The 22,564-nt window shown below is 47.0% G+C and overlaps 10 protein-coding genes across 10 annotated transcripts; 3 read left to right on the top strand and 7 right to left on the bottom strand.

Moving 5' to 3' along the window:
- Nucleotides 1-705: 705 nt before the first annotated feature.
- N7481_002115 (uncharacterized protein) lies at nt 706-1,082 on the top strand (the record flags this gene model as incomplete). Its single annotated transcript, XM_057261334.1, has 2 exons — nt 706-948; nt 1,026-1,082. 2 exons carry the CDS (start codon nt 706-708, stop codon nt 1,080-1,082), a joined length of 300 nt encoding a protein of 99 aa, XP_057126266.1.
- A 482-nt stretch (nt 1,083-1,564) lies between these two features.
- On the bottom strand, nt 1,565-2,272 carry N7481_002116 (adenylyl-sulfate kinase; the record flags this gene model as incomplete). The annotated part of the gene is made up of 2 exons (XM_057261335.1): nt 1,565-2,192; nt 2,265-2,272. 2 exons carry the CDS (start codon nt 2,270-2,272, stop codon nt 1,565-1,567), a joined length of 636 nt encoding a protein of 211 aa, XP_057126267.1.
- A 367-nt stretch (nt 2,273-2,639) lies between these two features.
- Nucleotides 2,640-3,266, bottom strand: N7481_002117 (PaaI family thioesterase; the record flags this gene model as incomplete). The annotated part of the gene is made up of 1 exon (XM_057261336.1): nt 2,640-3,266. One exon carries the CDS (start codon nt 3,264-3,266, stop codon nt 2,640-2,642), a length of 627 nt encoding a protein of 208 aa, XP_057126268.1.
- A 2,495-nt stretch (nt 3,267-5,761) lies between these two features.
- N7481_002118 (uncharacterized protein) lies at nt 5,762-7,289 on the bottom strand (the record flags this gene model as incomplete). Its single annotated transcript, XM_057261337.1, has 7 exons — nt 5,762-5,871; nt 5,922-6,107; nt 6,190-6,343; nt 6,411-6,518; nt 6,571-6,856; nt 6,921-7,097; nt 7,147-7,289. 7 exons carry the CDS (start codon nt 7,287-7,289, stop codon nt 5,762-5,764), a joined length of 1,164 nt encoding a protein of 387 aa, XP_057126269.1.
- A 1,351-nt stretch (nt 7,290-8,640) lies between these two features.
- On the top strand, nt 8,641-9,935 carry N7481_002119 (uncharacterized protein; the record flags this gene model as incomplete). Its single annotated transcript, XM_057261338.1, has 5 exons — nt 8,641-8,734; nt 8,794-9,014; nt 9,269-9,430; nt 9,482-9,599; nt 9,769-9,935. 5 exons carry the CDS (start codon nt 8,641-8,643, stop codon nt 9,933-9,935), a joined length of 762 nt encoding a protein of 253 aa, XP_057126270.1.
- A 955-nt stretch (nt 9,936-10,890) lies between these two features.
- N7481_002120 (uncharacterized protein) lies at nt 10,891-11,190 on the bottom strand (the record flags this gene model as incomplete). The annotated part of the gene is made up of 1 exon (XM_057261339.1): nt 10,891-11,190. The coding sequence occupies one exon, from the start codon at nt 11,188-11,190 to the stop codon at nt 10,891-10,893; it is 300 nt and encodes a 99-aa protein (XP_057126271.1).
- A 471-nt stretch (nt 11,191-11,661) lies between these two features.
- On the bottom strand, nt 11,662-13,375 carry N7481_002121 (uncharacterized protein; the record flags this gene model as incomplete). Its single annotated transcript, XM_057261340.1, has 4 exons — nt 11,662-12,194; nt 12,322-12,584; nt 12,641-12,841; nt 12,897-13,375. The coding sequence occupies 4 exons, from the start codon at nt 13,373-13,375 to the stop codon at nt 11,662-11,664; spliced, it is 1,476 nt and encodes a 491-aa protein (XP_057126272.1).
- A 1,663-nt stretch (nt 13,376-15,038) lies between these two features.
- Nucleotides 15,039-17,161, bottom strand: N7481_002122 (MDR family MFS transporter; the record flags this gene model as incomplete). Its single annotated transcript, XM_057261341.1, has 8 exons — nt 15,039-15,440; nt 15,494-15,654; nt 15,712-16,215; nt 16,275-16,346; nt 16,400-16,598; nt 16,664-16,715; nt 16,764-16,840; nt 16,895-17,161. 8 exons carry the CDS (start codon nt 17,159-17,161, stop codon nt 15,039-15,041), a joined length of 1,734 nt encoding a protein of 577 aa, XP_057126273.1.
- A 1,364-nt stretch (nt 17,162-18,525) lies between these two features.
- Nucleotides 18,526-18,982, top strand: N7481_002123 (ankyrin repeat domain-containing protein; the record flags this gene model as incomplete). The annotated part of the gene is made up of 2 exons (XM_057261342.1): nt 18,526-18,840; nt 18,932-18,982. The coding sequence occupies 2 exons, from the start codon at nt 18,526-18,528 to the stop codon at nt 18,980-18,982; spliced, it is 366 nt and encodes a 121-aa protein (XP_057126274.1).
- A 224-nt stretch (nt 18,983-19,206) lies between these two features.
- N7481_002124 (glycoside hydrolase family 92 protein) lies at nt 19,207-22,012 on the bottom strand (the record flags this gene model as incomplete). The annotated part of the gene is made up of 6 exons (XM_057261343.1): nt 19,207-19,951; nt 20,007-20,556; nt 20,607-20,746; nt 20,794-21,116; nt 21,170-21,813; nt 21,883-22,012. The coding sequence occupies 6 exons, from the start codon at nt 22,010-22,012 to the stop codon at nt 19,207-19,209; spliced, it is 2,532 nt and encodes an 843-aa protein (XP_057126275.1).
- Between the last annotated feature and the right edge of the window lie 552 nt (nt 22,013-22,564).

The raw sequence follows: 22,564 nt of genomic DNA on the forward strand, positions 1-22,564 counted from the left end.
GGCCCTTAGAGTTGTGGGAGATTATGTGGTTGTTCTGATGTACCACTCCGACATGGATGAATAGTTACTACTCGACTGAACTATTGTCCGCGCTACTAATAATACAGACCCGCCCAGTTTCGCCTTCTACCTGGGCATATTAGAGACTACATAGTAGTAGATGAACTTTCAAACCCTAATTTATCGGAAAATAACTCGAAACAAGGGTCCCTGGCAGCGCAAGGTGATTATCCACATGATATAGCAAGAAAAGACTGACTGAGTCACAAGCCAAGCCAAGCCACGCGGAGAAATCCAATCTGTTGGACAGTACTAGTAGTAGTAGTAGTACTACGGTGTACATTCTTTCCAACTCGAAGGTTTATGCCTGGATTCTTCGGGCTCCTTGCCTGGCGTCTGCCACGTAGTATTGGCTTGGTGATATCGATCTGCACTTATCGAGGGCGCTCACATTGTTATTCAACGCGTAAATTGTTACTATCCTTGGAATTTTATCAAAAACTTTGGAAGTTCCATCAGGTTACATTTTCCTACGGCCCTCCTCAGTAGCCCTGGAGTATATATAGTAGTGTTGTTGCCTATGCGCAATGATTACTATCTAAAACCTTGGAACATAAGTTTCAAATATCGTCTGAAATTACTCATCTTTCCAAGTCTCCTTCTGACTCTCGATCTAACTATTCGTTGCATCCATCATCCTCCATCATGAAGACTTCTATGATTCAAGTTCTCCTCGCATTCGCCACGGTCGCCTTGGCCGGACAGCCCGGCGAGCCCTGCGATACCTGTGACAAAGAGACTGGCAAGGTCTGCGCTAGCGGCCAAAGCGTTGTATGCAAAGGAGAAGGCACTGGTCTAATCACTCTGGGTAACGTCTTGCCTGGGGCGCTTGGGAAAAGTTGTGCCGGTGGCGATGTTTACTGTTGCTCTCATGAAGCCGCTTCGCAGGTATGGCCCCTTTACCCGTATAACGTACAATTGAACAGTTTCAGGGACATTGGATGAACTGACGAGTATTCCGATAGGGTAACTTGCTTAACTTGGATGTGAATGCTCAATGCTCTCTCAATCATGTTCTTTAAGCTGCATTCACCTTATATCTGGAGAACATGGCGCATGAACTACGATTCTTTCCATATCCCCACGGCGCTTGGTTTTGTAAGGCGCAACGGTATTAGGCGTTGATGAATCAGGCGGAGAATGAATACTTTGCGTGTTGTGGACAAAGGGCCAACGAGTTTGTACTAGTAGCAGCAAAGGGCGACGGGAGTTCTTGAGAAAGGATGGGGTGTAAGAAGGCTGTACTATGTTAAGAGTGGTTGGCAGTGTTCAATGATCAACAACCATTAATTCTCTTGAAACTAGAGTCCTACTAATAATCATTCAAATCTGTCTTTCAAAGCAATGTCCCAAAGCAATTTGATCTATCTTCGATATATACAGCGCCAGTCTGCGGGGAATCTAGAAAGAAGAAAGACTTCACCTCAACATTGATTCACACTGTACAGCGTCCTCACAAAATTCTTTTCTTTTCCCATCCATGCAATTCAAGGTCATATCACCCTTACTCCTTCTTAGGAGGAAGATATCCCTTGGAATCCAGGTAGTTAATAATCTGATCAACAGCCTGCTGCAAAGAAATATCGACATTCTTAACATGCACCTCAGGGTTGGCAGGCGCCTCATAAGGCGCACTAATACCAGTGAACTCCTTGATCACACCCTCACGAGCCTTCTTGTAAAGACCCTTAGGATCACGCTGCTCAGCAATCTCAACGGGGACATCAACGTAGACCTCGACGAAGGGCAGACCAGCAGTCTCGCCGGGGGTGGGAGTCTCGTGCAGGGCGCGCGCAGAGTCACGGTCCTTCTGGTAGGGGGAGATGAACGAGGTGATAGCAATGGAGGCAGAGTCAGCGAAGAGCTTGGCCACTTCGCCGATGCGGCGGATGTTCTCGTTGCGGTCGGCCTCGCTGAATCCGAGGTCCTTGTTCAGGCCGAAGCGGATGTTGTCGCCATCCAGACGGTAGGCGTGAACATTACGGGTGCGGAGGAGTTGGCGCTCGAGCTCGACGGCGATGGTGGACTTGCCGGAGGCTGAGAGGCCGGTGAGCCAGATTGTCAGACCGCGCTGGTTGCGCTCGTTCTCGCGCTCGGTGCGGGTGAGGCCTGCGGCGTGGAAGGTGATGTTGCTGGGGTTTGTTAGTATATTGCATGGTATACAGTATATCTGGGGGTGTCGATATATAATATGGAGTACTTACGTAGCCATTGTGAGGAAGATGTGTGTGAGTGAGGAGGAATAGGAATTCGAATGGAGAAAAAAGGTGAAGAAGGTGAAGGAGGGGGAATTGGAGTGGAAGTGGAGGGGCATGAAACTGGGCCGCGTCAAGCGGGACGCCGATCGCGGGATTGCGCAATACAAAGTGGATATCCTCAGTACCTTAAGAGAATACGAGTAGGGCTTATTACTCTGTCTGTTTCCATAGAATGTTCATAATACTCCTAGTCTACATGCTATACACAGAATAACAATAAAAAATGAAAAAGAATAAAGAGGAAAAAAGAATGAGTCTACCCATCTAGTCAGTAGCCCCGCGGTACAGATGCGCCATAGCCTATCGACATGAAGAATCAGATTAGCATTCGCCACTCGCACCGCCACCAGGGGAAGAAATTGGAGGAACAGAACCATTGAATGGTTCTAAGGAACAAGGAACATCACTTACCGCCGCCTGTTTAGGCTCAATGAACAAAGCCTTCGCTTCAACCAGCACAACGGGTTCACTCCCATCTTCAGGAAGAGTCTCAATGCGACCCTCAACCCAAGCCTTTCTCCCCTCTTGACGAACCGTCTCCGCCCGCAGCGCAAAGTAATTATTCACCAGCGCGGGCGCCCGGTAATCAATATTCAGATTCGCTGTCACGCCAACCTTATTCGGCATTGCGGGAAAGCAGCACCGCGCAAAACCCTCATCTAGCAATGTAGCCAACAGTCCACCGTGAACAATGCCCTGGTGTCCGCACACGTCGGAACCAAGATACATCAGGCTGACCATGCTCTTGCCGCCGCGCTCACTGAAGACGTAGGGCGGCACGACGATCTTGTTCGGTCCTGAGAGAGCGCCTGCTGTGAGCATGCGCTCGCGCATGGCTTCGGGGATGTTCAGGGTGGGGGCGGGCTTCTTTGAAGTCGGGGTTGGCGCGTAGGCGCTCGGCTTCGGGGTGTGTGCGGAGTTTCTCGTTGATCTCGGAGGCGATGTCATCCGTCGGAGTGTAGACGGGGAGACCGTCGGCGGTTGCGGGTGGTGCGGCCATGAGGAGCGAGACTGTTTTGCTGGTTTGGTAGGTTAGGCCTGCGGTAAATGCGAGGATGGCGATGGTCGTGAAGCCTGCGATTCGGCGGAGACGCGATCGGGGAGGAGGAGGAGGAGGTGGTGATGATGACGGATGGACGGGGGCGGTTGGTTCTGCGATTGACAATTCATTAGTGAGGTTGTTATCAGTGGAGATCAGTGGATCGATTGTGAGTGTTGCGATGTAGAAATTAGATATGCTCCATCTTACCTGTAGAGTATGTCCGGCGAGTAAACGGTTGTCCGAGGTGTCGCGGAGATGTTAGCGAGAGACGTTGAGTCAGGAGTCGCGATGAAGGCTTGGATCGGGGGAAGAGAAGGAGGTCGGAGGAAGAGAAGAATGAAGAAGGTGGAGGCCGCATTGTTCCAGAACGATCTGCCTAGACAAGACAAGACTCCGAGTCTCTACCAGTCAAGTTGTTGGGAGGCAAAGGTTGAGAAGGGAAAGAGTGGACACCGCAAGGTTTACCTCGGCATCTCGCGGCGGAAGGGATGGTTGCCCGAAATTGTAGATTAATTCTTCTTAGTTATATGGTTACAGCTTATCACAAGTAGTAGTTTTAGTGTTTATTCAAATAATCAATTTTAGTGGGCACTGGCATGTCAGTGAGGTAGTGCTAGTAGTATAGATAGTAACGGTGTTCACTGACATATCTGATACTTGGTACTGTTGATTTGTCGTCTAGTAAATTGAATCGCCCATCAACCAGTACTAGCAGTAGGCAACCACCGAAAATGCACACCGGTGTGAATTATGCAAAGACATTACTCATTATGCAAACTAGGAATGCATTAGGTAGCGATCTTGAGGCTCATCTACTATACTCCGTACTAGTTGAGAGTAAGTCTGCCACTGCCAATGGCTGTACTAGTACTGTTTGTGGCTTACCATGACAAAAGCCCTAGAGGTCACTAGTATTTCCCCAGATTTCAAAGTAAAAAAACTTATTGAATTATTCAAGTTTAATTTCCAATTATTTCCCATATACTACTATTATACATATTCCCATCAAAATTAGTCGTTAAATATTAAAACCTCGTCATGGGCCCCGCCAACTTGGAAACAACCCTTACTTGGGTAGACTCGGGCTTCCCGCGACGGTTGGATTTTTTAGTGGAGCTAGGCACATTAGTTAGCGGGGATCAAGAGATACTATAAAATAAAGAATGGATTGATCTTACTGTCGCGAGAACCATCTGAAGCGGCTAGAGGAGCTTGGTGCGACTGCGATTTGCTCTTGGGAGTTGTTCATAGATTGGTAAATATTTTCAATTTTCGCTGCATCGAGCTTGGGGGTCACTCTTGTGCTGGAGTAGGGCAATTTGCTGCTGGTGCCATAGGGCCCGGCGCCGACGTGAGGGAGGAAATGAATGGAACTGATGTTGATGATATTTGGATTTACTGGTGAATGAGAATTCTTTTATCTTGATTCTGTTCATTCCCCTAATATACTTCTGGTTAGATCTTTTGCAATTTTTGTTTGATTCCCTTGGTCACGAGACGGCGAGACCAAAAATAACAGCCCGGCACAGCAAAGCCGAGGGAAGCAAAGGTTAGGTACAGGCACAACCCCTGGATTTTGTCTAGATTTTGTCTAGATTTTGCCACCAATCTAATCTAGCCTGATCAAACGATCGCCTCATCAGAGAAAAAATCTCCCGATATTTTGATTGTTGGCCATGTCTAAGCTGTTTAGGTTAGTCTATCGCAATTTTCTATGCGTGATTTTCACTAAAAAGGCTAAAATCACCCAGAAAATATCTCTGCCGATAAGGAGTTGTGATTGTAGCCCCGGAGAACCTTGAGATAGCCCTATTTTACCCTTCCAATCTACATTCAGAATATTGAGCTAGCTTTCCAAATAATGTAAATACTCATCTAGAATTTATGGTTCGTAGCAAGGAGAAAAAGATACGATCGGAAATAGAGTAAAATGGAACTGAGTTGGAATCAGGGTGACCAATTCAAGTACAATACTCTCAAAGTCTGGGAGAAACAACTACGAAATATAGTACAACAGTGATAAGCAAGGTTGTGACTCATTTTGAGATTAGCGATAGTGCAGTCTTATATGTAAGGTGGGGAAAATACAGTCTGCTTGAGCGTACTACTCCGTAAACTAGTCATATGTATAGTTACTTCTACGGGTGTTTCAAGTTCTACGAGGATTCTCAGGAATGTGATAGGGTAAAAGTACGTTAAGTAACGTAGCATTAGGTGCGAGAACAGGCACTAGGACGCAAAGAATTGGGATCAAGGGGCTCATTCCAATTGACAATAAGTAGTAGAAATCATTGATAGTTGACCTGTATCAAACTATCCGATTATCACCATACTGTGTCTGCGTATAGGTATGTGATCCCGCCTTGATCAGGGCAGAGGATCATAGTTTCCCCCGCTTTGTTCAAGAGGGTGTATATTCGCCCGAATAGACAATGATACGGTACTCTATACACCCTGAGTCAGTACTCCAGATCCGACTTCCACCTGTCTTGTCCCCAGAGTCCGTTTGACCTGCACCTGTTAGCCACATTCAGATTCGAAGGGAGGGTCATGGAACATACAGTCATCCACAATCGAAGTCAATTTGCTGAGGCAGTCATCAAAAGAAGGCTCATAGGTCTTCGCCTTTTTACAGCCGCCCTGTTTCTCACTAAAGTCAATACCGATGGAGAATTTGTCTTGACCCTTGTTTTTGTTGCTGAGATAAGGCCCCTTATGGTCATCCTCCGTGCGTTTCAGATCGCCGTCTATGCCGGAGCAGTAGCCCCGGGCGGCTTCGACCAAGTTTTTTTCGCACGATGGTGCTATGGTTCTTATCCTGAGGGGAACAGTTTGCTCGCGATCCCAAATTTGGCTTGTCAGCATTCTCGACGGCCTCCAGGGCCTCCTTCATATATTGCTGCTTGGTGTGAACCCAACCGAGATTCCCGAACATCCCGATCGCCTCCCCACTGTATACGCATTTGCAGTCATGATATTTCTCCTACCAGATCAGTCAGCACCGTCTCTTGACCCTTTTCCTTCGCCATAACCGAGTAAAGGAGACATACCACGGTGCATTTTTTATCCTTGCCTTTGCAGATGTCGTCGTCATCGCACGGGATCACCGTATCTTCATCCGGGCATTCATTCTTGCACGCGCAGTCCTTGTGATAACCCTATAACAAGTTAGATCCCGACACCTTCCCGGTAAAACACCAAACAACTTACTACGCTGCACTTGTCATCCTCCCCTCCCACACACCCGTCATCTGAGCATACGGGTAAGTCCTTCCCGGTTGGACACTCGTCAAGACAAGGACATCCCATCTGCGGACCCTCGGTACACCAGCCACTCTTCGCTTTGCAGTCCTTGCACTTGGTCTTGGTGTAATCCTTTGGACAGCTATCCTTTTTCTTTGGGTTGCCGACGCCCGCAGGCGGAACGAGGAAACCAGGGGGCGCCATGGGGAAGGGGATGATGATGATGCCGCTGCCATCGTCGTCGGTCCCGCCACTGTCAACACGATCAGATCGGACGTTTTGGAAGATGTATTCGAGCGGAACGGGGATCAACCTACTCGGGGGCCTTCTTGGACTTGCATGGGCATCGCCGGTCGTTGAACATCATGCTTTCTTTATCTTTCTCAACATTGTAATACCCGTCACACGCGACCTTTAAGATATTTTTGCACCACCCAGGTTTATCTGAGATTTCTCCGCCGCAGTTCAAGTTATCACACTTCCACATATCATCTCTGGTACTTGGTCAGTGCGAGACGAATTCAGAAAGGCAAGGCGACATACTCGTCGGGGCATCCAGATGTGGGCGGCTGCGGGTTGGCGATAAATCGTACCTGGGGGCATGAAGGGCTAACCCCGCGTGGAGAGGCCATTGCCTTTTGGGCAACCAAGGCCGTGACCAGGAGCAAAAAGGAAAAGCGAGCCATTTTGGGAAGGAATGGTCGCAATGGATGTCCAAAAGAAGTCCCCTCGAGGGAACCCTTGTGGAATTATATCCTGGGCCTACTGGTATCTCGCTGGCAATACATACCAGGATTTCCGCTAACCGAGACTATGTGGCAGTAAGTATTTTTGGAGTTCTAGTTAGATTCAAACATGGCTGTGCCAGGTTAATCTTGGCAAGTTGAGATAAAATGGACCTCAAACTTGGAAGGTAAAAGCGCTGGGGCCATGCAATACTGTGTTTAGGGGCCGAAGGCATTCAAATTACTCTTTATAGCAAGAATCTTTGTCAATCACAGGAACGTGGTCTGTTTCGGCCCCTATTTAAGGGTCTTCCAGCCCCAACTCAGGGACTCCCAGCCCCAACCCTACGATTCTTTAGCTATAACTCTAGGGTCTGTTTCATAGCCCCAGATGCATTTTCGAGGAATGCCTTGGCAATCCCTTTTATGTTGTATTGCCACTCGAGCTCGGGGCTATCCTATCTATCGTCTTAAACTCTACTAAACAATTTAATTTATACCTCAAGAAAGAATTACTTCAATAGGTCTACTTTTTATAGACCTATTTTAGACTCCACTCTCTCTAGATCCGACTGCCAGGAATAACATAACATCCAACAGTAAAATAGCGCCTCTCGGTTATGTCAATCGCACTTGGCTTCTGGATTAGGTTAGCACTTAAGTTGGGCCCTATTCCATTTGCCATCCATAGATCGTGGTGACTTATATTCGAGACCAGGCAATTGAGTATATACACCAGGAATGAATCATTTGATAGGCTTTGTTATCCAAGATTTACTTGATGAAATAGGCTCCACCTTATCTAGGTCCTGTTGTCAGAAGCAATATAGCATCTGCTCCGTCATACAATATTACCATCTCCTGACCCCATCTCGAACTTGCAACCAGGAATAATGTAACACCCAGCGGCCCCTAACTCAAGGAATAATAAAATTCACTCCGGAGTAGTGACTTTTAGCGTATCGCGCTGGCCCGCTGGATGAGGTGAATAACCGAGTTGCGGCCCCCGGGGCTATTCGACCGATTGGCCTAGCACCCTACATTCTAATCCGAACGATCTAGTTTACACCAAGGATGAACGAATTTAGTCAGTTTACTTTTTATAGATCCCCTAATTTCTCCTGAAACTTTTCTAGACAGATCAGCAACGATATTAACCAAGAAAGGAAGGGAGGGTCACAGCGGCCAAGGCAGTACCTGTATCATCTCATACATTGATAAAGCGTAGACTCCATGGGAGTTAAAAGCCAGTGGATAACAGCACAATCTGATCTTTTCGTCAAGGAAAGCCAATCTCCATCGTCAAAACACCATGGCAGTCCGCAAAGCAGCTATGCTGCTGACATCGGCCCTTTGTGTTTTACCCGCCATTGTCCAAGGGTATTCAATTGATAGCTCATGCGACTGTGAGTAAACGCAATCCGTCTCTATTATTTGCCCCAGCAGTCAATGACGAGTTTGATAGCGATCAAGAACGTGCTTAAGGATAAGGTTGCGGAGGCTATGGATATGGTGGACACAGCGAAGGAAGCGATACGGAAGTCGCCCATGGATGACGAGGTTGATCGGCTGGCCAAGATGCTCTTCGCTGAGAAAGATATTCCCAATACTCTCGAGGATATTTTCATGGGCATGGGACAGGAAAGAAACCTCAAACCAGTTGGCGAGGAGCCTAACATTTATCCGGTGAGTAGTGGACACAGACCTTTCATGAATAGCTACTCACGAGTCAAACGAAGACAATCTACTGCAACCTGGATCGTTTCCAACCGGGGAAAAAGACATTGACGCGCCATGGAATAGTAACGCAAGTTTATGATTCAGTAAACGATGCCACATTTCCAGAAGGATCCAAATCGTGCTATGAAGGCTGCCGCTTGGGAACTTACATGGCCTGCACTAGCACCTTTTCAAATACTAATCATAGGAACTCTATCCAGCTCTGCCCGTGGTACTTGGCTGTGGCGGGATACACCGATTTCAAGAAGGATGTCCCTGAAAAACTGCTATCTAAGCTGAACAAAGGCAAATTGCACTCAGGGCTTCCCAATTCCACGCCCATCGACAGCTTGCAGTACTTCTTGCATGTTATCATTCACGAGGTAAAGTCCGTACCCTGTTAGCAGAGTAGCCACAACGCTCACACTATTTAGTTTACTCACACGGTACCCGCTAAGAAATTATCACCAAACAAACCCGCAAGTGACCATAAATACGAATGGAAGAACTGTCTGAAACTTTCGGGAACCAGCGAAGGCTGTGACAATGCCGGTACGCTTGATATACAGTCAATGAGACAGAGCCTAGCTAATATTCCTGCGTTGTAGATTCAATCGCATTTTTCGCCCGAGGTAAATAATTAGTTCATCTGGCGCCCATCGGTCTATATTGGATACTAATATTCAGCAGGGGCCGATCTTATTGTAAAACATAACATCAGGATCACGAAGGATGGAGAGCTTGAAGACATTAACTAGAGATGATGAATGGGGAAAAGGTGGTGGCATTCGTGATGCTATCGAGGAGAAGAGAAAGAGATGGAAGCACGGCAACCTGGATGCCGAGGCCGCTGGAGCTTCAGGCGCCAACGCCTCAACAAAGATATGATCCCAATTCCACTCGTTATGGCCTGAAAGGGCCAATAGCTCGAGGCTGGGCTGTCGCCGTTCATGAAGCAGGTCCATATGACACATTACATAGATTGGAAATATCATTGCATACGTACGGATGATACATTGCGCGAATACTAGGAAACAGCGAATATTGATTTGAAGTGAAGTTTTAGCTGATCATTGTCCGTTTGCAGTAAATAAATTCCTCACCATCTCTCCCCTCTCTCGAATGACCTCAAGCCCACAGAGAGTGACTACTATTGGGCTCATTTCTTTCCTCCTTCAAAAATCTCCTCCCGCAAATTCTCCTCATCGGTTAACTTTGTCTCCTCCCCATGATTATAATAACCCTGAACCGTCTCTCTCGAAAATATGACAATTTCTGATTTCTTAATCGCGTTCGCAAATCCATTTTGAACCTTTGGATAAAATGACCCGTCTTCCGGTGGGTAGCTGTCGCCGGGCTTGCAGGGCGGGACGTAGGCGGACCAGTAGATGCGCGTTTCACCAAAGTGGCCAAAGTAGATGTCGGAATTTTGTATTAGGGTCCTGAAAAAGTGGCCCATTTTTAGGGCATTATCAACTCCAAGTTTTTTTTGGGAGACCTGCTGCGCTTTTAGTGATGATCTAGGAAAAGGGTAAAGAGAGCCAAACCTGGTAACATTTATATCTGTCCCCGCCCCTGTTGTGGTGCATTTTGAAGATGGCGACGCCTCCATATACAGGCGGCTGGCGGAGGAGCATCTTTCGCCAGCTGGCTTCTCTTCTCATATACGCGGTTTTCCTTTCAGGAGATGAGAGCATGTCAAGGTCTTTGAAAGAGAATCGGCTCGTCTGTCTCTCCTCGTTCGCCGTCAAATTCCCTTCATAGACTGGGGGAAAGAATGGCGAGAAGGATTGTACCAAGAGCGGATTGTAGATGGGTTGTGTGCATGGGGATTCCTCTTCATTCATACTTCCTTGCCCTGAGATTGTGTCCTTTTTCGGGGGGATGAAAGGAGAGAGTTCCAAATTGATTTTGCATGCCCATGCAATTTTGCCTTTTTCGAGTTAGGGTTTGGTGTGGCCGACCGGAAGAAGAGTGCTTGTTGGATTGCAGGCGAGGTCTGAATGAGGACTTTCCAGGTTTGGCATACTCGCTGGGCCGAGACGAGGAGTGTGCGAATGTCGAGGTGGAGGAGAATGATCTCAAGGAGTTCGGGGGTGGTGAGGACCTTGACTTGGGGCTGCTCCTGCTCCTGCTCTTGCATTTGGTGTCTGGTAGTATTGCTCTCTTGAGTTAATTGAAAGAAGCACCAGCAGGTGTAGTGTAATAGAACAGAACATGTGTATGTGTCAAGCTTGGAACCTTGGAAGGATAACATGATGACCGCCCCCTTCCCCCCCACTTACCCGGGCCGTGTGGACTTCCAAGGTTACTTTGGCCCCTAGGCAGCACATATCTATTTCTAACTACACCTTGGCCAAATGAATTAAATAAAAAAATTATTTTTTTCTAAAAAAAAAAATGTATATAACCATCCTAACGTCAGAAATATCATTTGGCGTTGCGTTGTGGGCGTCTCAGGCATCGAGGTCGTGCGTGGTTTCCATGGTCCTCGATAGCTTCGCGCTCTATCTCTTCCATTCGATCACCACTATTCGTGTCTCTTTCCCTTTAAAATTCAAAATTCAACAAGCCACGTTATTCAATCTCTGAGGTCAAATAAAGCAAACTATAGTCAAAAGGTAGAAGACATGAGATCCATGAACCACCCATTGTACATAATATCATCGCCGAAATCGCCCGAAAAGTCCATCCAATCCACATTTTGCATAGAAGATATATCGGAAATAATATGATCGGAGCCAAGTTTCGCCTCCCATTCGGGCTGAAAGGACCGAAGAAGTTTGGCCGATCGAGAAAAGACATCTCCATCGAGGTCTTCATGACTGTCGAGCCCGGCAATGATGGGAACTTGCTCTAAGCTGTTAATGATTCGATTGAGGAGGGAGAGGGGGTTGGTTGTCTTCAAAAGATGATCCTCATACCAGGCCGGAGAGCCAAGGGTTGCAATTCGATAAAGTATTAGCAGACAGCGGGAGATTTGGGCGAATATGGCAAATGTGAATCCAACATATTCAGCCGGAGGTATCATAAATAAAATATCGAGCCATGCCTGAGCTGATGTAAAAGCTATGTAGAGACGGTCGCTTTGAGATGGTGAGATGGCGTGATTTCGTGAGAGTTGAAGGAAATGAATGAAACAGCAATCTCGAGTTCGTTGTTATAGAGATGCAGCAGAATGACTTGGGCTTGAATCAGCATCAGATAGTCATACAAAATGAAGAAAAGGTATGGTCTTGGAGGTAGGTGAAAGAAGGAAGAGGAAGAAAAGTACCATCTTGAGGTGCAGAATCAAATATCTTGGTTTTCATGTCCGAAAACAATTTCACCTGGTCTTCGGGCGGGTCCACATGTCCAGGTGCAGAATCACCCGATGTCTGTCTAGATTTATTCTTTTCCAAGACTAGTTGCATTTGAACTAGCTGAACCAGAATCTTGTCGTTGGGAACTTCCTCCCGTTCTTCTAAGATTCGGAATGACTCTTCCATAAGGGGTGTCCAACGAAATGCCTCAATCTCTGGAACAATTGAAGAAAGTCTGTTAGACATAGGTTAATTTTGTCACTTCCTGGCTTTAATAATGTTGAAGCATACACTGATATTATCAAGAAGTAGCCGAGTGCCGCTCGATGCTCCTCCATAGTACGATGCCCGGAGGCTATCGGGCAAGCGTTCAGATTAAAGATCGGTGGTGGCGCTTGGACAGGTTTTTGGAGACCAAGTTCAAAAACCAGGGATGTCGCAAGATGTGTGAAGACAGATAGAAATGGCTTTCCATGGAAATGGTAATTTCCCCTGTTGTTCTGAAATCAGACCATTTTCTTCTAACCCGCTGAGGTCATTTTCTTACCAGCCAAGAAACGTCAAAAGCCCCAATAGAAGATCGATGCTTTTTTCGGATTCAAGTAACATAATTTGGGCTACTGTTTGTCGAACTTTGTAGCCAAGGGCTTTCTGGCGAGCGGTCGACTTGGTACTAATTGACACAATGCAAAGCCATAGAAACGGTCGCTCTTTTTGGAGTTGCACAGCAGTCATGTCTATCGGTATATGAACAAATGGAAAATATTGCAGCTTGAATACTCGGAAATCATCAAGGCATTTTTCGGACTCATGAGAGGATATATCGACTATACAAAACGAGCTCATGGAGTAACTTGTAGCCGGGGTACTTGCGTTCGTTTGATTTTCATGGAGCGAGTTTAACACGGAGCTCTCTTCAGAATCGAGTAACATTCCACTATTTTGGTTGCTGTCAATGACTGAGCAGGTTTCTGTGGCATTGATGACTTGAGAGATTGTAGCGTTGTTTTGGCCCCCAGATTTCATTTTTTCGGGTCGCGTTGCGTGAGATGTAGCGGGCTTTCTCACACCACTCCTTCGGACCGTTTTCGCTGGTATACATTCTTTGTTTGTTTTGTGGCATCTGGTTCGATCAGTCTCCACGTTTCTACAGTCAAGGTGAACCGGTGGGATGTACCTCTGACAGGGCTCGCCTGCGGCGCGAACAATGCATTTTCGCTTAGAGTGAGCGCAGTTTGAGCAAGAGTAGCCATATGCAGCCGATGACCTTAATGGGACCGGCGTATTCATATACATAGCAAAAGAAAAGGTTTGCTTAGATAGTATCGTAGGGGGAGCTTCCTGCCCCAGCCCGGGGCACCCTGACCAACAATGGGATGGACTCATGCCTTATCGGACATCGGGCCGGATATTCTATCTTCCCATGGACCCATTACAAATCACGTGGAGCTCGTCGATCTATACATTGCATCTATACTCTGTTGACTCTGTTTCAAGGCGTAAAATTCTGCATCTCCCTCCACAGGGATGAGATAGTATGATTTATCATAGAATAAATCGACGATTTGACTCTCCAGTAAGTGAACTCTACTTGAACAAAAAATGTTACAAGTGAAGGCATCATAATTCGGAAAAGTCAAGTTCAACCTCAAAGTTCCACTAGTAAACTAGTCTAGTGGAGAATGATATCATGGAATGGCGAGGAAATGCCCACAATTGAGACTGGAATTAGTTGGGCTCAGTATTTAAAGGATCGGCCACTGCCAGCAAATTCCAAATTTGTCAGTTGAACATTTTATTGCCTTTGCCAAGACACATCTCCAGCGCCCACCCACTGCACAACAATGCAGTCCGACTATCCACGAGACTACTATTCAGACCACTATATGCCTCACTCAGGAGGCGAAATAGCCAGGAGACACGGTGATCATCATCACACTGGCCATCACCACGGTAGTCACCATAGTGGGCATAGTCATCACTCTGGAAGCCATACAAAGCATGCTCACCACCACCGGAAGGACGACCATCAAAAACATCGCGATCCGCATCATGATCGGCACCTAGTCGAAGGAGCCATAGCAGCAGCCGGAGTGGCCGAAGCCGTTCACCGTCATCGCAAAAAAGAAGGTGAAGATGTCAGCCAGGGATTCGGGCATCTTGCTCGTACAGTAGGCGCTGGTGCTTTGGGCGCAATAGCTGCCAACGAAATATCAAGGGCTCGTGACTCTCACGATAGCAAACATTCGCATTCCTCAAGTGGTCATCACCACCGTGATCGAAGTGGTCACAGGCATCACCATTGATTGTGGCCGTGTTACCATGCTTTTTGATGTACTTAGTTTTTGACAAGCGGTCAATAATGAGACGATGAATGCTATTTACGAATACAAAGATTATTGAGCATTGTTTGAGCCCATATTTTCTCATCTCTACAGAAAATCTCACTTTTTAAATAGTTATAGCCGATGACATAAAGATATCGGTAAAACTATGAATGGCAGCAATATTAATTAATCTCATTACAGAAAATGATGCGATCTATATTCAAGCGTAGTAAATTCACCTGTGAGCAAGAACGGTCAATCCCAACTGTCCGAATTCTATAAAAAAAAATCTTGACGTGCGTCAAACAAATCAGAGGTTACAAATAGGGATTCAGTCAAGCCCCTACCAGAGAACGCCAAGCCTAAACATTTCCTCCAAGTGTATCAGCTAGAATCAAGCCTTTGAAACTATCTTTTGGTCGGATATCTTTCCAGCCCATGAAGCACGAGAAGAAAAAGCAACCACAAGCAATTCCTGTCGTTAGATAAAATACTCGATCAACGCTTTCGGCATAAGCTGCAATTACCCCTGCAAGTTCCTGCCCAGAGACGTAAGACCGGAATCCAGTAGCACCCGCATTGATGATTGTCTTCGGGTCCACAGAAGGCGCGTATTTTGGAAGCAGTGATGAGAGACTGTTGGTAAATATGGTATCTGAGAAGCTCAGGAAAAGCGCCCCGGTGAACAGTTGACTGAACATAGCCAGTGCCGTTGCAACAGGAATCTGAGGGTCTGGAAGAACGTGCTGGATAGCAATTATCGGCTTGAATAGAAATTAGTCCAGAGTTTGGTTATATTTGAAGCTGTTGGACTCACCACCTGCAACCCAAGAGCACGAGTAGCCCCAAGAAGTATTTGATATCCGATCCATTCCCCTGGTGAAGTATGAGGGGATAGCGTCGACAGTAAACCATTACCCACAGCCATCAGAGAGGCTGAGGTAAGGATGATCGGCAAATAGTAGCCGAGTCTTTCGACTGGTGAAGTTGTCAGTGAGCTGTACCCACCAGCAACATAATTATAACAAAACTTACTAATTTTGCCGGAGATAGTAGCGACACAAAAATGAGCAAGAATACTCGGAAGAATATCAACACCACTCATCAGAGGGCTTGCATTTTTGACTCCTTGGAAGTACTGAGGGAGATACCATGAAACACAAAAGACTTGGCTCAACAAAAACCCGTAGGATAGACTGCTTGACCATATGATGCGTTTTCGAATCATAGAAAATGGGATCATAGCTTTCTCTCCCTGTTTGTAATCCCAGAATAGAAAGGCGAGAAAGGTTGCCCCGGCTCCGCAAAAAAGACCGATGATTCGCGAGCTACTCCAGGTGAACTGATTTCCACCGTATTGAAGGGCCAGTAAGAGTTGGATTGCTGAAGATGCAAAGAGGGCGAATCCCAGAAGATCCAGCTGGCCAGGCAATGCGCGAATAGCGATGGCAAATTTCTGTTTCGGAACAATTTCTGGGATGTCGACAAAAGCAAACATAACTGCGACAAAGCCACCAACCGGGAGATTGATATAAAAACCTGTAGTCCTCCAGGGCTATCGTTAGATGAGCAGGAATATATATTTGGGCTAAACTTACACCATCGCCAAGTGGTATATTCAGTCAACGCGCCCCCAATCAATGGCCCAGCCGATAAACCGACCTGTGAAACTTTTAAAAAATCAGTATATGCTCCTTAGAAACGTGATGGATGTAAATACTACCTCCCATAACAAGGCCGATGATTGTTGGGCGCCTGGATAAGGGCACACATGCGGCGATAATCGTGAAGGCGCCATTTAAAATGCCCGAGCCTCCGATTCCAGCAATTGCTCGCCCAACAATCAGCATTTTTGATGATGTGGCAACACCGCATATTAGAGATCCAAACTCAAAAACAAAGAAGAAACCGAGAAAAGTCCACTATTTCAATATGAGTCAGTAAAGGAGGGGAAGGAGTTGAATAGGGAAATCGAAGGGTGGTTGACCTTTGTACTGAGGTTCATATAGATTCTTCCTGTAAGGGGCTGAATAGCTGCACTGGAAAGGTCAGCGAGGTTAAAAACATAATTATCTTGATAAACATACCTTGCTAGCTGATAGGCGCTTCCATACCAACCAACATCAGGCAGGGAATTGAATTCACTCGTGATGCGAGGGACCGCCTGCGTTAAATTAATTAGCGAGAAACCCCTTCTGGCATTTCTGAAATTACGCACCGTTGAAATTATTGAGGTGTCTAGGAGCATAAGGAGGCATACAAGGCCGAGAGCGCCAATGATGTTGAACAATTTGTACCCGGTCGCCCACTGGTTCTCCTGTTCCACATTAAGAGTCACATTCACCTTCTCTTCAGCGGTAACGTCCTGTTTAGCCTTCTCCGATAATGAGGGTGCTATATCTTTGGCATCGTGTTCGTGACCTGGAATTTTGCCGTGTATTTTTTGCCTGTCCGAGGACTCGGACATAGCCTCGTTGGAGGACATTGTGAAGAGTGTTTATGTAGCGCGAGGGTATATTTCCGATGGTAAAGGCGCACGCATGTGAAAATTTTCAGTGAGACCGTTGGAGATACTAGAAATTTGAAGCTTGTTTTTACTAGTCGTATAACACATGAATCAGAGAAGTTGAAGACATCTAGTGCTTCATTTATATTCCCAAGGCCCTTTATTTTTGTGGGTACAGCACTGCGGGATTCACTGAAATCCGCACTTGAAGACCCACACTCACGAAACCCGCAGGGCGCTCAAATCCGCACACCCACTACTCTATATCGCCATTATGAAATTGGTGGATGCATTCGAATGACTAGGTCTATCTAGGAGAGACCGAGGCTGTAGGGAGGGCTATATTGGATACCGGAGGCTTCACCTATCAACAATCTCCTTCTAAGAGCGCTTGACATGTTTCATCCACCTGGCCATCATGATGGATAAAATCATGATGTAGCGGTCGCTGGGAGTTTGGACCAATTCCACAACTTGACTCGACTCGCTCTGTGCGTGTAGTTTTCGCTGTATGTTGTCTTTCTAAAATCCACGTCATTTTTGACTGCGACGCTTTTGATGGAACATTGCATGCCGTGACCGCATCCAAATCACCAATGTTCTCCATTGACCCCAAAGCATACTTTAGAGCCATAGAAAGACGCATTTTCCTTAACGAGAAGCTAGGTAGCGATAATTTTGCCTTCAAGGCCGTCTTCCACAGGGCATTGACGATCTAATTTAATCTGGATACTGAAGGTTTGTTACAGTAGTAGCTTCTTATTGTTCAATCACCCCGGTCTATAAAGCGTCCCCAATCGGACCAACTCCAGACACCCAGGTCTCCAGTATTCTATGCTTTCACTTAAGTCGATTGCGAGGTATCTCCGGGCAGGTCCGGGGCGAGCCCCAAGCAGTATCAAATGAATTATATACCAAATGACACCCGTCACTTCTCATGTTTTGGTCTCATTGTACTACTAGTACTATCTCTGCAATAGTATTAAAAAACCACTACATGCTGCGCGCCAGAAAAGGGGGAAATGGATCGAAAAGATAAATGCAAAGTGGATTTAAAATGAGCCTTTCTTTCAGATCTAAGGCCTCAGGCGGAGAATGACATTTCTTACCGTGCATACATCAATGCAATACGAGAATCAAGGACGCAGCCTTCCGGGCCAAAATAGACTGAAAGAGGCCATCAAAGCCTTCAAGTTGGAATACATGAGTAAAGCCCTCTTCTCAAATAGAAGATATGAAAGTCTACACACTCTCTCTTCCAAACGCCAATCTCCTCTTCTCAAATAAAAGATATAAGAGTGTACAATCCCTTCCCTCAAGAGTAAATCCGAACAACATCAAGAATGAATTCCAGCCAGGAAAAAGCACCCAGTCCGCTATTCATCGCCGCAGCCAATAGACACGGGGGTATTGTCCAGGAGCTGATAGCTCGTCACCACGATATGAACGGGCCGGATAGGAATAGTGCCACACCTCTGATGCAAGCGTGCCGGAATGGGCACATTGATGTCGCGAAGTTTCTTATCAATCATGACGCAGATGTTTCAGCACGTAACATCTCAGGCTATACGGCGCTATATATGGCAGCTGAAATCGGAAACCTAGAGTTGGTCAGCTACTGCTGCGCAATGGTGCCACTGTCGATGAACGAAATCCAGGTAATTTGTTCATATCTTTCATCTATGATATGACAGGCTGATTATCTCAAGCAAATAAAGAGACGAGAAATTAATTTATCATCGCTTCCAGTTACCTCACCCGCGCGAGTTGCCAGAACTCCAAGTATTCGGCGGGTGCTGACGTCGCCTCTGACGTCGCGCTTCCCCCGGGCAACGCGATTGGAATCAGAATCAGAATTAGGCTGGTGGGGATCCAAGGAGCCCGAGGAATCGCAGACGAAGCCTAGGAGTGGATGATAGTTTTATCCATATCGTTGAAGAAGCTTGGGCAAGGGAAACGGATGGCATGATTTGGATGGATTAGGTAGCTATGAATGAGTATCAATGTACAAGTCTTGCTAGTGACTACCACTCCTTTGCAAAGCGAGCATGGTGCTCAAAATGCACACTGTGCCTAGCGTAGTGCTTTCTAGCCGAGCTGAGTAGAGGCACAGGCTCAGTGGCTTCCTCATCTAAGGCCCTCCATTCACGATCTTGAATCTCAGACGAAGACTCTTCTAAAGAGGGAGGCCGGTCTTCGGGGGCTGTTCCCCACTTACTCTCCTGTCCACTCAAAGTAAGAACCAACTCTTTCCCCTCTGTGAAGAAATCATGATCAAGCCAGCTGCGCGTGTAAGGCTTCCCGTCCAGGTAGGCCGACTGAATGAAGCCAGTGCCCCCAGTGCCCCCAGTATTGTTGAGCGAGTTGAATTTATCCCAATTCGTAACCTGCACGGTAGCCGTCTTCCCTGTAAGAGGCGACTTAATGCTGACTGATTTGAAGAAGGGAACCGTGATCAGATAAACACTCTGGCCGGGATTCGGGAAAAGTCCCATCATGGACATCGCGACAAAGGAGCCCATTGCACCGGAGTCGTCGTTTCCTGGAAGTCCCGCTGGCGTCGGAGAGAAGTAATCTGGAATGTAGGTACGAGCACGTGCGGTTGATTTGGCTGGGCGACCGGCATAATGATATTGGAATACTGTAAGGAAGGCAGGCTCGTTGCCGATGTAGGTTATATTTCGATCGTGTAAGTAATCCAGGCGCCGAACGAAGTTGTTTTCGCCGCCAAGCATCTTGATAAGTGTCTTCATATCATGGGGAACGAAGCTGATGAAAATATTAGAGGGATCCATCTCAAAGGAAAACAAAAATGGCAACTTACAACTGATACTCCCAAATGCTCGACTCGAAGGTTTCCCCAGCGGTGTTTTGAAGCGAACAAATGCTTCCAGCTGTATCGATGTTCGAACACTGGAGTGGATCCTGATGTCCCCAAGTGCCATTATAGTACTTGGGCTGGAAGAACCCGGTGAACCCTGTGTCGGTACCATTGAGATATGAAGTCTGATCATCTTTGAACAGATTCTTCCAGAATCGAGAGTTGTTCTCATAACGCGTGGCATCTTGGGTCTTGTTCATAGCTCGGGCCATTTGCGCGATGGCGAAATCGTTGTAGGAGTACTCCAGGGTGCGGGAGATACTCCGTGTCATGGTCCCGAAACCCTCATAGTCAAAGTCCTCCACGGGGATGTAATTGACCTCCTTCCAACTTTTCAAGCCTCCGCGGCCTTCATTGGACCAATCAAATGGTTCAACCTCGGCGTCCTTTTGGACAGCAGCATATCCGGCTTCCCAATCAATTTCGTCGTCCAGTCCCTTGATAAAGGCATCGACGAGGATATTATCGGCATTTGATCCACCTTGTGTGAAACCTGGGAGATGATTAATACATTGAGGTATTTAATCCTGTTGCAGTACACACCTTTGCATAGCGACATCCGGCAGTCCGGAAGCCACCCGAGGTGGCGCTGGGTATCAATCAATGAGCGCACCATTTGAGTGACGGAGTTCGGATCGAATATTGTGAGAAATGGAATCTGCGATCGGAAAGAATCCCAAAGACTAACCAGAGTCAGTATGTGTTTTGCAGAGATTGAAAAGAGACAAACCAGTAAAAAGAATCGAAGTACGGCTCCGAGCTTGTCCACAGAGGGTTCTCGCCAGTGTAGTTCTGGGGATTCACCATCGTACGGTAAATTCCACTGTAGAAGTTGGTGAGAACATCCGATTTGATACCATCGCGCGAAACGCGAATGGGCTTCATTTTTTCCTCCCATTGAGCAATGGCATTCTGCTTTGTGGTCTGGAAGTTAAATTTTGGAATCTCCGACTCCGCATGCGAGCAAGCCTGTTCGGGACTCATGAAGCTGACACCGACGCGAGCATTGACAATTCCATCAGGTGGGTTTTGAAAGCGAATAAATCCACCACCCTGCCCAGTTAGCACTGAGCCGATACAAGATAATTTGCAAAAGATTTCCTTACCGGAAGAGGGTACCCGTTGATACTGCGCGAAATTGTGAGATCATGAACATCATTGCTAGCGCGAGTATTGACAAAGATGCCACTATCGCGCAACCAGCCGGAACTCTGAAAATCCGCGCAAAAGTGCAGCTTATAAGATCCACTGCCAAAGCTTGGAAGAAACTTGGCGCTACCCGTCATGCGCCCGCTAGACTGGTCGATTGATATAGTCGCATTGTCTTGTCGTGTATCTGACAGATCTGAAAGATCTAATAGAAGCAGCGGACTGTCATCGGCGTTGGGAGGGAAATGAAAACGAAAGAGTGAAGTATGATGAGCAGCAGTCATCTCCGCCCGGACACCGGAGGCTAGCTCGATGCTGAAATATCCAGGGCTTGACTTGACCGAATCATGTTTGTATGGAGTCTTTCTAGCCTTCTTCGGAAAGACACAGCCGTTGGCATCATCGCCATTGCATTTTGCGTAAGGAAAGAGAGGAAAGTTGCCGAGAGAGGGGCTGCCACCAGTACCGGAGTCATGCATGCTCGAAAACCCGGTGATATTGCTGTTCTCGTAGGCGAAGCCGCCCTGGTTTGATTCTGAGTCGGTATCAGCAACGGCCTTGGCCATGCCGTATGGTAGTGTGGCACCCGCGAAGACATTTCCTATTCCTTTCGGTTAGATATTGCAATTATGGATACTCGGGACCCTAGCCTTAAAATCTTTGTGCTTACCTCCGTTGGCACTGCCGATCAGTGGGTTAATGTACTGCAGTACATCGTAGTCTTCAACCGCGTTGGAGGCAGCATCGACCAGCCCGCGACTGCTGGCCAAAACGAGCGACAAAATCAACGGCGACAACATGGTCCTAATGATGTGAAACCAGTCGGATATTCTTTGCACGAGGGATTGGGGCTGGGCTGGTATTTCAAGTCAAGTCAACTCTCACCCTTTAGTCCCTTGTGGTGCCTGGCGCGTTCGTGGCTCACCTCCCCCGGCATGCACGCCCCTGTCGATCACCCCCGCGTTCTTTTATGTTGCATCAACCCCCCTCAACGTGCATCAAGCTAAAATTTGAATACTACATAGACACTGATACTATAGGATGACTTTATCAGGGGCAGAGAGGGGATTAGACCCTACTAGCCTGGATCACGAATCTCAATATCTTCCGAAGGGCGCGTTGTGATGGGCCCGCGCCATTCCACAGACATCCCTCCATTGCCGGAGATGACAGGGCGGGTCCATTTGACGATATCTGGATACCCGAGCCGATTCGATGGGCTAGCACAAGTACTCGTAGTGAGGTGGCTGGGACTAGAAACTGCGGGTCTGGGCGGACGGGCCCTTGCAGTGACGGTCACAGCATGATGTGATATCAGTAAGCCAACGACAGGACTCCTAAGTAAAATGACA

Source organism: Penicillium waksmanii (assembly GCF_028829765.1).
Source record: "Penicillium waksmanii strain IBT 27052 chromosome Unknown utg000002l:1.0-3326099.0:1.0-3328782.0, whole genome shotgun sequence".
NCBI classification, from domain to species: Eukaryota; Fungi; Ascomycota; class Eurotiomycetes; order Eurotiales; family Aspergillaceae; genus Penicillium; species Penicillium waksmanii.